At 44.1% G+C, this 15,292-nt stretch overlaps 1 protein-coding gene across 1 annotated transcript in view; it reads left to right on the top strand.

Moving 5' to 3' along the window:
- LOC141083702 (aldo-keto reductase family 1 member C1-like) overlaps positions 1-15,292 on the top strand; it is a 54,228-nt gene that overhangs the window by 14,587 nt on the left and 24,349 nt on the right. The window contains exon 7 of the mRNA XM_073568095.1: positions 3,651-3,813. Within this exon, the coding sequence (XP_073424196.1) occupies positions 3,651-3,813 (163 nt within the window). The remainder of the gene's footprint in view (positions 1-3,650; positions 3,814-15,292) is intronic.

Here is a 15,292-nt window from a genome sequence, read left to right as displayed (position 1 = left end):
GAAATTGAGACACCTCGCCGAGACGCCCACCTCTGAGCCTGATAAGGAGAGGGTGTTCTGGGAATGAGGAAGGTTGTACCGGGAGACAGTACCCAGAGAATCCCAAAAGGAGTGGTTGAGGGAAAGACAGCTGGTCATCCCCCTACAGTTCAGAACTGAGTTGTTGTGGATTGCCCATGAGATTCCACTCGCTGGACACTTGGGGATCAGTAAAACAAAGGCACGGCTGTCTCAACACTTCTATTGACCCAAGATGGGGACAGATGTGACACAATACTGCCGCTCCTGTAACACCTGTCAAAAAGTGGGTAAGGCGGGGCCTGCTCTTAAGGCTCCCCTTATTCCTTTGCCGGTGATAGAGGAGCCTTTCCAGAGAATCGCCGTGGACATTGTAGTCCCGCTGGCCGTCCCAAGCAGCTCTGGAAAGTGATATATTCTCACCGTGGCAGACTACGCTACCCGGTACCCAGAGGTAGTAGCTCTGTCTTCAACCAGGGAAGATAAGGTGTCTGACGCACTGGTGACCATCTTTTCAAGGGTAGGATTTCCCAGGGAGATGCTTACCGATCAAGGGACCCAATTCATGTCTCGCCTAAAGGAGGCTCTCTGTGAGAAAATTCAGGTGAAGCACCTGGTATCGAGTGCGTATCACCCACAGACTAATGGTTTGTGTGAACGCTTCAACGGTACCCTCAAACAGATGCTCCGCATGCTGGTTGCGACCCAAGGGCGCGACTGGGAGCAGCACCTCCCACACCTGCTGTTCGCTTACAGAGAAGTTCCGCAGGCCTCGACCGGGTTCTCCCCCTTCGAGCTCCTGTATGGCAGGCGAGTCCGGGGACCCCTTGGGTTGAGAATCCTGGGAAGATGAGCCAAACCCCACAGAAGTGTCCATCGTGGATTATGTCATGAGCTTCCGTGACAAGATGCAGACCTTGACGCAGTTGGTGCATGACAACATGACGCAGGCTGAGGCTGACCAGAAGCACTGGTACGACTAGAACGCCCGGGAGCAGACCTACCAGGTGGGTCAAAAGGTGTGGATGCTGGTCCCCGTACCAACGGATAAGCTTCAGGCAGCCAGGGAAGGCCCATACGTCATCCACCAACAGCTCAACCTGGTCACCAATGTGGTCACGCTTGACCATGCTCGGGGTGGGCGCACGTGAACATGCTGAAGGCGCACCACGAACGTGAAGCTTGCGTCCTACCGGTCTGCATCCTGCCCGAGGATGGGGAGGAAGATCCCCCTCCTGGACATGCTGGCCCAAGCCAAGGCCAATGGGTCCATTGAGGACATGGAGATAAGTGGTTTGCTAACCATATCCCAGCGGTCGTAGTTGGTGGAAACCCTGGAACCCTTCCGGGTCGTGTTCACCAACCGACCTGGGAGGACGGAGATAGCGGTTCATGAGGTGGACACCGGGAATCACGCCCCACTACGGCGAACCCCTTATCGGATCTCTGAGGAGGTGCAACAGGTCATGCGCCAAGAGATCAATGAGATGTTAAGGCTGGGGGTGATTCGACGGTCAAAAAGCACGTGGGCCTCACCTGTAGTCCTTGTGCCTAAAAAGGATCGAACCACTCGGTTCTGCGTGGACTACAGGGGGCTCAATGCCATCCCAACCTCTGATACCCACCCGATGCCGCGCATCGAGGATCTGCTTGAGCGGTTGGCAAAAGCAAGGTTCATATCCATTATGGATTTGAGTTGGGGACCCCTGGATCCAAAGGGGTTACTGGACACCGGGACATAATGGCTCTTAACCAGGAGGTCCTTGAGGTTTTTGGATCTCCTGGCCATCATCATAGGACGATCCCCAATAGCAGAAGTCAGAGAGGATTCAGAGCTCAAAACCGCCCATTGTCTAGAAAGGATCTCCCTCATGTGGCCCCACTCATGATTATAAGTGAAAATGAACCGAATGGGGTTAGAGTTCCTTCCCCCACCACCACCTCTAGTACTAGTCCTCGGATATAGAAGATCTTTCCGTGCAGTACCTCTTGCCCTGTCATAACCCCGCCCTATACATCTGTTGCTGTATCCTCGATCACGAAAGCGTGTATGCAATTCTCTAGCACGCCTTTCAAACCTATTGTCCGTAGAGCAAATTCGCCTCATCCTAAGAAATTGGCCGACCAGGACGGCCTTGATAGTAGAATAATTGTGCGAGGATTCCGCATGTAATAGAGCAATAACCGCCGTGGGCTTTCTGTAGACGTCAGTCTGGATACGACGAGAACTGCCTAACTCCAGAGTGACGTCCAGAAAATCAATGCTTTTGGAATCATACCTAAAAGTAAGCTTGATGTTAAAGGTATGGCATTGAGCCATGCCATAAAATCCCCGAGCTGCTGCACAGTCCCATCCCAAAAAAATAATATATCATCAATGTAGTGGTGCCAGCACAGCACATGGGAAGCGGCCGGCGCGCCCCCTTCACCAAAAACAAATCTCTCCCAGGATCCCAGGAGGAGATTAGCATACGAGGGCACGCAGGCCGCGCCCATGGCCGTGACACACCGCTGCAGGTAAAATTGATCTTTAAAAACAAAAAAATTATGGGTAAGGACAAATTGCAGCAACTCGAGGATCAGGTCGCACAAAGGGCCATCCAGGTTGGACATCCCCAGGATGAGGCGAACAGCTTCCAGACCCAAGGTATGATCGATACAGGTGTATAGAGATTCAACATCTGCAGTGACGAGAAGGATATGAGTATCCACAAGGATGCCATCGACCTGGGTGAAGACGTCCGTCGTGTCCTTGATGTAAGATGGTAATAACTCGACCAGGGGCTTAAGATAGAAATTCAAGAATTTGTACACTGGATCGCGCAATCCATCAATACCAGACACGATCGGACGGCCAGGGGGGTCGGCGGCATCCTTGTGGATCTTGGGCAAGAGGTAAAATGTGGGTGTTTTGGGGGCCTTTACCAACAATCCCTCAAAAATTGCCTTTGTAATAGTCCCCTCATCCAAAGCACGAACAAGAATGCGTTGGAGTGCGAGCGAGAAGGAGGACGTCGGATTGAATGACAATTTCTCGTATGTCTGAGAGTTTCTTAATTGCCTGTAAGCCTCCCGCTCGTACATAATTGTTGGCCAGACCACGATGTTCCCCCCCTTGTCGGCAGATTTAAAAACCACCCCAGGCATAGATTGTAATTCCATAATTGCTTGTCGCTGTTTATGGGTAAGGTTATCAAATTTACGTCGGGAGGACAGTTTTTTAAAATCCTCCGTCACCAATCTCGTAAATACATCAATAGCAGGACTAATCGACAAGGGGGGAAACCACGTGGATTTGGGCACAATATTAGGAGGAAACTTACCCCTAGTAGGTGGTGTTTGCTCCTCAAGGAGGTCCTCCAATGCACGAAGTGTCTCCCTCTCACTCTCACTCATGGGTTCATTCCACAAATCCTTGTGATGCAATTTTTGCAAAAGTAGCTTCCTCGAAAATAGATAGAGGTCCTTCAATGCTAAAAAATAATTAAAGGAATTAGTTTGGGAAAAGGTAAGGCCTCTACTAAGAACTTCCAATTGTGGTTGGGTGAGACTGAGGGGGGAAAGATTGATCACCTGAAGACTAGACACAGAACCCTCCAGCTGGCTGCGCCCTGTTGTGTTCTTCTTTTTAGCCGATTGGCGTGTAACAACACGTCTCGAAAGTGGATCCAGATTAGAATTCCCTCCAGAATTGGTTGGTTGTGATGTAAAGTCCTCATTCACAGAGATGTTAGATTTAGATGACGTGGATCTAGATCTAGATCGAGACTTGTTCCTATACAGTTGTGGCCAAAAGTATTGACACCCCTGCAATTTTGTCAGATAATACTCAGTTTCTTCCTGAAAATGTGAAAATGATTGCAAACACAAATTCTTTGTTATTTTTATCTTCATTTAATTTGTCTTAAATGAAAAAACACAAAAAGAATTGTTCTAAAGCCAAATTGGATATAATTCCACACCAAACATAAAAAAGAGGGTGGACAAAAGTATTGGCACTGTTCGAAAAATCATATGATGCTTCTCTAATTTGTGTAATTAACAGCACCTGTAGCTTACCTGTGGCACCTAACAGGTGTTGGCAATAACTAAATCACACTTGCAGCCAGGTGACATGGATTAAAGTTGACTCAACCTCTGTCCTGTGTCCTTGTGTGTACCACATTGAGCATGGAGAAAAGAAAGAAGACCAAAGAACTGTCTGAGGACTTGAGAAACCAAATTGTGAGGAAGCATGAGCAATCTCAAGGCTACAAGTCCATCTCCAAAGACCTGAATGTTCCTGTGTCTACCGTGCGCAGTGTCATCAAGAAGTTTAAAGCCCATGGCACTGTGGCTAACCTCCCTAGATGTGGCCGGAAAAAAAAAATTGACAAGAGATTTCAACGCAAGATTGTGCGGATGTTGGATAAAGAACCTCGACTAACATCCAAACAAGTTCAAGCTGCCCTGCAGTCCGAGGGTACAACAGTGTCAACCCGTACTATCCGTCGGCGTCTGAATGAAAAGGGACTGTATGGTAGGAGACCCAGGAAGACCCCACTTCTTACCCCGAGACATAAAAAAGCCAGGCTGGAGTTTGCCAAAACATACCTGAAAAAGCCTAAAACGTTTTGGATGAATGTTCTCTGGTCAGTCAGATGAGACAAAAGTAGAGCTTTTTGGGCAAAGGCATCAACATAGAGTTTACAGGAGAAAAAAAAGAGGCATTCAAAGAAAAAAACACGGTCCCTACAGTCAAACATGGCGGAGGTTCCCTGATGTTTTGGGGTTGCTTTGCTGCCTCTGGCACTGGACTGCTTGACCGTGTGCATGGCATTATGAAGTCTGAAGACTACCAACAAATTTTGCAGCATAATGTAGGGCCCAGTGTGCGAAAGCTGGGTCTCCCTCAGAGGTCATGGGTCTTCCAGCAGGACAATGACCCAAAACACACTTCAAAAAGCGCTAGAAAATGGTTTGAGAGAAAGCACTGGAGACTTCTAAGGTGGCCAGCAATGAGTCCAGACCTGAATCCCATAGAACACCTGTGGAGAGATCTAAAAATGGCAGTTTGGAGAAGGCACCCTTCAAATATCAGGGACCTGGAGCAGTTTGCCAAAGAAGAATGGTCTAAAATTCCAGCAGAGCATTGTAAGAAACTCATTGATGGTTACCGGAAGCGGTTGGTCGCAGTTATTTTGGCTAAAGGTTGTGCAACCAAGTATTAGGCTGAGGGTGCAAATACTTTTGTCTGGCCCATTTTTGGAGTTTTGTGTGAAATGATCAATGTTTTGCTTCATTCTCTTTTGTGTTTTTTCATTTAAGACAAATTAAATGAAGATAATACCAAAGAATTTGTGTTTGCAATCATTTTCAGGAAGAAACTGAGTATTATCTGACAAAATTGCAGGGGTGTCAATACTTTTGACCACAACTGTACATCTGACGGGACCGATCAGTGGGGTTGCGCCACCTATAAACCCTTGAGGCAATCTTGTCCTGTATGTCTCTTTTGAGTTTTTTTGTTTTCATGGCCTGAATGTCATGGGACCATTTTTGAAGATCGACATCCAATTCATCATTGAATTTCTTGAGGGGATCCCCCACGAGATCTTTTTTTTAATTCTGCTTGTAACATTTCGATCTCGCTCTCAAGAATACTCAATGTTTTTGCATTATGACTTTTTAACAGGTCAAGAAAGCCTCTGGAGCATGTATTAGTAAGCTCCTCCCATTTATCCCTAAACTCATCATCCTGAATGGGAAAAGAAGGAAATACTTGGATGCGCAATCCCCTGGGGATCAGATTTTTATGGATATATCTATCTAAAAATTCATGATTCCACCATATGCGTGTGCGCTTTTTCAACAAGTCCCTAAACCTCAGCATAGTCTCTTGTAAGTTTCTACTGCATCCATTAGTGTCCCCATCAGTGCCGTCCTGGAAAGCGTCATTAAGTTGTGCCCGCCACATGTGGTCACGTGCACGAAAATCCATAACAGGGCGATAGGACTCTGTGAAAAGCACAGAACAAATGATTACACACAAAAAGAAGCCCAACACTCTGTAACAAAAGAAAAAAGGCGGTAACCTAATCAAATAAACCGCCATAATAGTGCAGTTTCTACTGCCCCATGTACAAGAATATAATTACTATAATACTGCCCCTATGTACAAGAATATAACTACTATAATACTGCCCCTATGTACAAGAATATAACTACTATAATACTGCCCCCTATGTACAAGAATATAACTACTATAATACTGCCCCTATGTACAAGAATATAACTACTATAATACTGCCCCCTATGTACAAGAATATAACTACTATAATACTGCCCCTATGTACAGGAATATAACTACTATAATACTCCCCCTATGTGCAATAATATAACTGCTATAATACTGCCCCTATACACAAGAATATAACTACTATAATATTGCTCCTATGTACAAGAATATAACTACTATAATACTGCCCCCTATGTACAAGAACATAACTACTATAATACTGCCCCCTATGTACAAGAATATAACTACTATAATACTGCCCATATGTACAAGAATATAACTACTATAATACTGCCCCTATGTACAAGAATATAACTACTATAATTCTTCCCCTATGTACAAGAATATAACTACTATAATACTGCACCCTATGTACAAGAATATAACTACTATAATACTGCCCCTATGTACAAGAATATAACTACTATAATACTGCTCCTATGTACAGGAATATAACTACTATAATACTGCCCCTATGTACAAGAATATAACTACTATAATACTGCCTGCTGTGAGTTCATTTTTCCCTTCACCAGTGAGGTCTGATGAACTCCCTCTTCTGGCGAAGGAAGGTAGTGAAGCTGATTAGCAAACAGCTGAGCAGGTAGATGATGACTGGGTCACAGGAACTGATGACTGATATAAGGCAGCCGACGCCCTGCTGCCTTGCCGGTGATTTTCCTGCTGGATTCTTGGAGACCAGTCTGATTTCTGCTTCTCAAAGCTAAGTTTTGCTCTGCCTTTTGTACACTTTAGTTCTGGTTTTGTTTGCCTTGTTTTTTTGGAGTTCAGCCATCCCTGGCCGGGGGTGAGCTGAATTCCATTTTTGTCTCTGATCTGTTGATCTCTGGCTCTGTCTTCAGAATATACCTGAGTGCTGATATAGTCTTTTGAAGCCTAGCGACTTCAGGGCCTGTTTCTCCTATCAGTCTGTTGGTACATTTTTGGATAGGGTTTTTGCGGATTGCAGACAGCAGCTTTTCTATCCTGTCCTATTTAGTTAGCTTGGCCCCATCATTTGCTCAACCTATCTTTCTATCTGTGTTAGTGTTTTTCATCTTGCTTCACAGTCATTATATGTTGGGGGCTGCCTATTGCTTTGGGGTCTGCTCTGGGGAAGTTTAGATTTCCCCTTTCTGTCTTTAGGCTAATTTAGTTCTCCGGCTGTGATCGAGGGGTATAGGGCTCAGTAGGAACCCCCCACGGCTACTGCTAGTTGTTGTGGATAGGCTCAGGGGTCTGCAATCCGATAGCTGCCAACTTCTCTGGTTTTCTGGACTTAGCTATTATTTTTGTTTTTTCCTCCTTCGGTGACTCATCCATAACAACTGCCCCTATGTACAAGAATATAACTACTATAGTACTGCCCCCTATGTACAAGAATATAACTACTAGAATACCGCCCCTATGTACAAGAATATAACTACTATAATACCGCCCCTACGTACAAGAATATAACTACTATAATACTGCTCCAATATACAAGAATATAACTATTATAATACTGTCCCCTATGTACAAGAATATAACTACTATAATACCGCCCCTATGTACAAGAATATAACTACTATATTACTGCCCCCTATGTACAAGAATGTAACTACTATAATACCACCCCTATGTACAAGAATATAACTACTATAATACTGCCCCTATGTACAAGAATATAACTACTATAATACTGCCCCTATGTACAAGAATATAACTACTATAATACTGCCCCTATGTACAAGAATATAACTACTATAATACTGCCCCCTATGAAAAAGAATATAACTACTATAATACCGCCCCTATGTACAAGAATATAACTACTATAATACTGCTCCTATATACAAGAATATAACTACTATAATACTGCTCCCTATGTACAAGAATATAACTACTATAATACCGCCCCTATGTACAAGAATATAACTACTATAATACTGCTCCTATATACAAGAATATAATTACTATAATACTGCCCCCTATGTACAAGATTATACCTACTATAATACTGCCCCTATGTACAAGAATATAACTACTATAATACTGCTCCTATATACAAGAATATAACTATTATAATAATGCCCCCTATGTACAAGAATATAACTACTATAATACCGCCCATATGTACAAGAATATAACTACTATAATACTGCTCCTATATACAAGAATATAATTACTATAATACTGCCCCCTATGTACAAGATTATAACTACTATAATACTGCCCCTATGTACAAGAATATAACTACTATAATACTGCTCCTATATACAAGAATACAACTACTATAATACTGCCCCCTATGTACAAGAATATAACTACTATAATACTGCCCCTATGTACAAGAATATAACTGCTATAATACTGCCCCCTATGTACAAGAATATAACTACTGTAATACTGCTCCTATGTACAAGAATATAACTACTATAATACTGCTCCCTATGTACAGGAATATAACTACTATAATACTGCCCCCTATGTACAAGAATATAACTACTATAATACTGCCCCCTATGTACAAGAATATAACTACTATAATACTGCTCCTATGTACAAGAATATAACTACTATAATACTGCCCCCTATGTACAAGAATATAACTACTATAATATTGCCCCCTATGTACAAGAATATAACTACTATAATACTGCTCCTATGTACAAGAATATAGCTAGTATAATACTGCTCCCTATGTACAAGAATATAACTACTATAATACTGCCCCTATGTACAAGAATATAACTACTATAATACTGCTCCTATGTACAAGAATATAACTACTATAATACTGCTCGTATGTACAAGAATATAACAACTATAATACTGCTCGTATGTACAAGAATATAACTAGTATAATACTGCCCCCTATGTACAGGAATATAACTACTATAATACTGCTCCTATGTACAAGAATATAACTACTATAATACTGCCCCCTATGTACAAGAATATAACTACTATAATACTGCTCCTATGTACAAGAATATAACTACTATAATACTGCCCCCTATGTACAAGAATATAACTACTATAATACTGCCCCCTATGTACAAGAATATAACTAGTATAATACTGCCCCCTATGTACAGGAATATAACTACTATAATACTGCTCCCTATGTACAAGAATATAACTACTATAATACTGCCCCCTATGTACAAGAATATAACTACTATAATACTGCTCCTATGTACAAGAATATAACTACTATAATACTGCCCCCTATGTACAAGAATATAACTACTATAATATTGCCCCCTATGTACAAGAATATAACTACTATAATACTGCTCCTATGTACAAGAATATAGCTAGTATAATACTGCTCCCTATGTACAAGAATATAACTACTATAATACTGCCCCTATGTACAAGAATATAACTACTATAATACTGCTCCTATGTACAAGAATATAACTACTATAATACTGCTCGTATGTACAAGAATATAACAACTATAATACTGCTCGTATGTACAAGAATATAACTAGTATAATACTGCCCCCTATGTACAGGAATATAACTACTATAATACTGCTCCTATGTACAAGAATATAACTACTATAATACTGCCCCCTATGTACAAGAATATAACTACTATAATACTGCTCCTATGTACAAGAATATAACTACTATAATACTGCCCCCTATGTACAAGAATATAACTACTATAATACTGCCCCCTATGTACAAGAATATAACTAGTATAATACTGCCCCCTATGTACAGGAATATAACTACTATAATACTGCTCCCTATGTACAAGAATATAACTACTAGAAATATGAAGACAAAAACAGATACCATAATAAAAAATGGCTGCAGCAGATGACTATACCAAAGTGGAAAGGCACAGTGCTGGAATAAAGTGGGAACCCTCCCAATTAGAGCAATGCAGAGAGAAAATGGCACAATACGTACAAACGTGTAATACTGTACATAAAAATTATAAGCTTATTACATGATTATAAATAGAATATTAGTACATATTACCACAATAATATATATAGATCAGTATTAGAGACAATACAGAGGTAGGATCAGGTGGAAAGCAGCATGTACAGTCACAACATATTACATGGGGATTTTAGTTTTAATAATACAAGTGTGTAGTGCTTACAGTATGTAAACCTCCAAGACAAATAGAAAGTAGTGGGAAAAGTATACATTTTATGTAGCCAAATTCAGATCAAAGCTGATATATAGAGACCCCACCATGTCCCCGCAGGATGAGGGATGACACTCCGCTAGCTATAATACTGCTGTCACAGGTGTGTCAGGTGTGACAGTCATCCTAGATCCGGCTGTAGAAGGTCTTTGTGTTTAGCTCATGTACTTCTTGATTTTTGCATCTCTGCTATGGAGCGATATCCTTCTCCCTCTAGGACCCTATAGTTACCTCCAACTTCTGCTGCTAATCACACACCTGTGCTGAAGGTTTAGTTACACTCAATTGCAGCAGCATGGTGCGGGTATTAGCGCATACTTGCCTCAGTCTTGTTGGAATTTTTAGCAGTAAGTTAGTGTCTTCCCTGAGGACCCTTGGAGGATTGCTGGTGTGACATATCGGTGGTCTTCTCAAGCTAAGTTTTCCCCCCATACATCTACCCCCTCTGTCTTTAGATTTAGTAAGGACTGACTAGCGTGTACCCTGTCCCCTCCCTATGTAGGGCCTATCGCTAGGGTCAAGCAGGGATTAGGTTCCTGCTCGGCGATAGGGGTGGAACGTATATACAGAGGCGTATCTAGGCTTTCTGGCACCCGGGGCAAGAATTCGGTTCGGCGCCCCCCCCCCCCCCAAGTACATATGCGACTTGCACAGTTAGTCATGTACCCACGTGCTGCTCCTCCTAATGCTCTCAATGTTCAGTAAAAAACTGAGAGAAGCTCGTTGTCACAGGACCATACCTATGAAAATCGCATATGAGTGAAGTGTCCATGTGATGACTACAGCAACCTGCAGAGCTGAATCCTGACATTGCAGCTTCTGAATTCTCACAACGAATGCACTGCACACTTAGGATTCTCCCTTGCCAATGTACAGTTATGTCAGCACAAGTATGTGATTTATATACTTCTGGCCACATTCCGACTAGACGTGCCCGGCCTCGCTCCGTGCATTTTCATTGAGTGAGGCCACACATGTCTAGTCAGCATGTGACCGCATGTATGTAAATTACCGGCACGAGAGAATCCTGACAGCGTTCAGTGAGCACTGTGAGAATTCAGAAGTCTGCAGTCACATAGAATGACTGCAGACTCCGCACAAACCTGGACAACCCCTTTAATGTTCCTAACAAAAAAAAACATGAGAATTAGTCAGTATCACAAATAATATTTACATCCAGGTACCTTATAGATGACGTCGTCTCTGCAGTCAGTCACCTTTTCTTCTAGACCCCATGATGAGTTTTCTCATCCACATCTCGTCTCTGTAGACGTCCATCTTCTCCGGTCTTCTGCAGAAAATCTCCACACGACGCCCTTAAAGATAGAAGTGTCATTATAATGCCCCTAAATACAAATATCTGCAATATACTGTCTCCTCACACTATTCCCCTCTAGCATCCCACCTGTTCACCATACTGTCTCCTCATATATTTACCCCCTCACTCTCTATACTGTCTGCTCACACATACCCCTGACTCCCCATACTGTGTCCATTCACATATATTAACCCATTCGCTCCCCATACTGTCTGCACCAATCCCCCATACTGTTTCCTCATACATACTCTTTATTTTGTGTCCTCAAATCTCCCCACACATTAAATCCCCCCATCCCCAATCCCCCACACACATTAAGTACCCCCATCCCCATTCCAAATCCCCCCCACACATTAAATAACCCCCCATCCCCACTCCAAATCCCCCCACACATTAACCCAATCCCCACTCATTAACCCCCATCAGCACTCCAAATCCCCCCACCCCCACTCCAAATACCCCCACACATTAACCCCAACCCCACTCATTAACGCCCCCATACATTAACCCCATCCCCATTTATTAACCGCCGTGCACATTAACCCAATCCCCACTCATTAACCCCATCACCACTCCAAATCCCCCCACACATTAAATAACCATCTGCACTCCAAATCCCCCCACACATTAACCCAATCCCCACTCATTAACCCCCATCAGCACTCCAAATCCCCCCACCCCCACTCCAAATACCCCCACACATTAACCCCAACCCCACTCATTAACGCCCCCATACATTAACCCCCATCCCCATTCATTAACCGCCACGCACATTAACCCAATCCCCACTCATTAACCCCATCACCACTCCAAATCCCCCCACACATTAAATAACCATCTGCACTCCAAATACCCCCACACATTAACCCCCATCCCCACTCATTGACGCCCCCACACATTTATCCCCATCCCCATTCATTAACCCCCCCACCCATTAACCCCCATCACATTAAATAACCCCCATCTCTACTCCAAATCCCCCCACACATTAACCCCATGGCATCCCCACTCATTAACCCCCACACACATTAACCCCCATCCCCACTCATTAACCCCCATCCCCACTCTAAATACCCCCACACTTTAACCGCCATCCCCTCTACAACTCCCCCTCATCTCCCATCTTCGGTGGTTCTTCAGATCCACAGAGGAGCACACTTACCACCAGCGTTTGCTTTGGGCGCCGGGGAGTGACGTCAGCAGCGTGATCACATGACCTGATCACGCTGCTGACGTCGCTCTGGCCCGGCGGTCAGAGCTTCAATTGTACAGGCATCTGTATAGACGCCAGTACAATTGCTCCCTGGGCGGGGGGCGGCAGAACGCAGCCGCCAGGGAGGACACTGCGGACCGCTGCATTAGGCGGCCCGACTGCGCCCCCCTGCTGGCTGCGCCCGGGGCAACTGCCCCGGCTGCCCCCCCCTAGATACGCCACTGCGTATATAGGGACGTTTAGGGCAAACAGGGTGAATTTAGATCTGCCCAAAGGTCTCTACTCCCCTTTTCCCTAGTGTTTGGGCTCCTCCTTCTCTCTTTCCATTGTTGTGCACTTACTTATTCTTTCCCCAGCGTGACATTAACACCAGCCATACAATACAATTTTTTTAAAAGAAAAAAACCTGACACTTGTTTTTTTGTTTTGTTTTTTCGGTGTTTTTTTTTTCTCTTTTTCCGGGTTCATGAATCCCGGTTCTCTGCTGGCAGAGCAGCTGCAGAGACTGTCACTGGAGGTGAGTGATCTTCATTCTGAGGTTCAGCAGCAACAGCAGCAACTCTTACTGTGGGGGACTCTACGGGTAGGCCGGTCCAGCTTGAACCCAAAATTGCCCTCAGGGACAGGTTTTCAGGATGTAGGGACAGGTTTTTGCATTTAAAGAAGTATGAAAATTGTATTTTAAACTTCGTCCTTACTAGGGATGAGGAGCATCGAGTAGGAATTGTTATTTCTCTGTTGCAAGGGGATCCTCAATCTTGGGTTTTTTCTCTGCCACGGGATTCTGTGTGTCTCCAGTCCGTAGAAGGGCTTCTCGGGGCTTTAGCCTTTATCTAAGATGATCCTGACCGTATTTCCTTGGCTGAATCCAGGCTCCGTTGCCTTAAGCAAGGGAATCGTGCAGTGGAGACATAGCTCTCAATTCCGCTGGTGGGCAACCGATACCAAATGGAATGACCAGACTCTTAGAGGCCGATTTTGTCAAGGTCTTACTGACAGGTTAAAAGATGCTTTGGCAGTGTGTGAAAAAACTTAGCCATTGGAGGCTGCCATGTCATTGGCTATACGGGTGGATAGGCGCCTGCGGAATAGATGGGTAAGACCACTTTCTCTTGGGCCCTCTTTCCGGGGCAATACCCCTGTGCCGGGAGGACGGCCTGGGGGTGAACTTGTACTTGTGGAATTAGAGGAACCCATGCAGTTAGGAGGTCCGTTCGTGTCATATGTCTCCCCCGACATTCACAAGAAAATGGGCATGTGCATTTTTTTGTGGGAGGAAGGGACATTTTATTGAGGCCTGTCCTTTGATTCCCAAACAAAATGAGACTCAATTAACCCTTGGGAGCCTGGAGTTTGATCATCAAGAGCTAGTTTCGTCTTCAACCTGTAATTCTCGGTTTGTCCTGACAGCAGAGGTGGTGCTAGAGAGCAGGACTGAGAAAATTTCTGTGTTTGTAGACAGTGGAACTGGAGTCAATATGGTTGATGTTGAGTTTGCTAGAACTCATGGGCTTGCTTGCTCTACCTTAGCTAACACTATTCCTATTTATGCCATAGACTCAGCACCACTTGTACAGAGAGCACTGACAGAGATTGTACATAACATAAGACTGAGAGTGGGGTCTTTTCATTATGAGGTAATCCCTTGTTATCTCCTGGAAGGTCTCCCCACGCCAATTGTTCTGGATTTACCCTGGTTGGTGAAACAATCCGACGGTGGATTGGCAATCCAAAGAAATTATGGAGTGTGGAGATTAGATTTAATTTTGTGGTCACTTTCCGTCCAGGAGTGAAAAACTCCAAGGCGGATACTTTGTCCCGGAGCTTCCCTGGTGGTGGTGACCATGCGGACCCTGCCCCAATTTTGCAGAAAGAGGTAGTCATCTCGACCTTATACCCTGACTTGGAGGGTGAGGCGTTGGAGGCTCAGGGGGACGCTACTGCCTCCTGCCCTTCGGGGAGGTTATTTGTACCGTGTGATTTACGCTGTAAAGTAATTAGGGAACTTCACAACTCGGTGCTTGCAGGTCATCCAGGGAGTAAGGCAACCGTGGACCTCCTTTCTTGTCATTTTTGGTGGCCGGGGTTGCATCAGGATGTGGTTGAACAGGTGTCTGCTTGCAGTGTTTGTGCACATTCTAAAGCATCGCATACCCATCCTTCTGGTCCTCATCTTCCACTAGCCATTCTTAGCAGACCATGGAAACACTTGTCCATAGATTTTTTTACTGACTTAGGCTAGTTTCACATTAGCGTTTTTTTGCGCAGCGCATCGTGCGCATAAAAAACGCAAAGAAAAACGCAAAA

Source organism: Dendrobates tinctorius, unplaced genomic scaffold (genome assembly GCF_039654945.1).
Source record: "Dendrobates tinctorius isolate UK_male_01 unplaced genomic scaffold, ASM3965494v1 ptg000020l, whole genome shotgun sequence".
Taxonomy (NCBI): domain Eukaryota; kingdom Metazoa; phylum Chordata; class Amphibia; order Anura; family Dendrobatidae; genus Dendrobates; species Dendrobates tinctorius.
The sequence above is the reverse complement of the archived record's forward strand: the minus strand, read 5'-3'. Positions and strand labels throughout refer to the sequence as shown.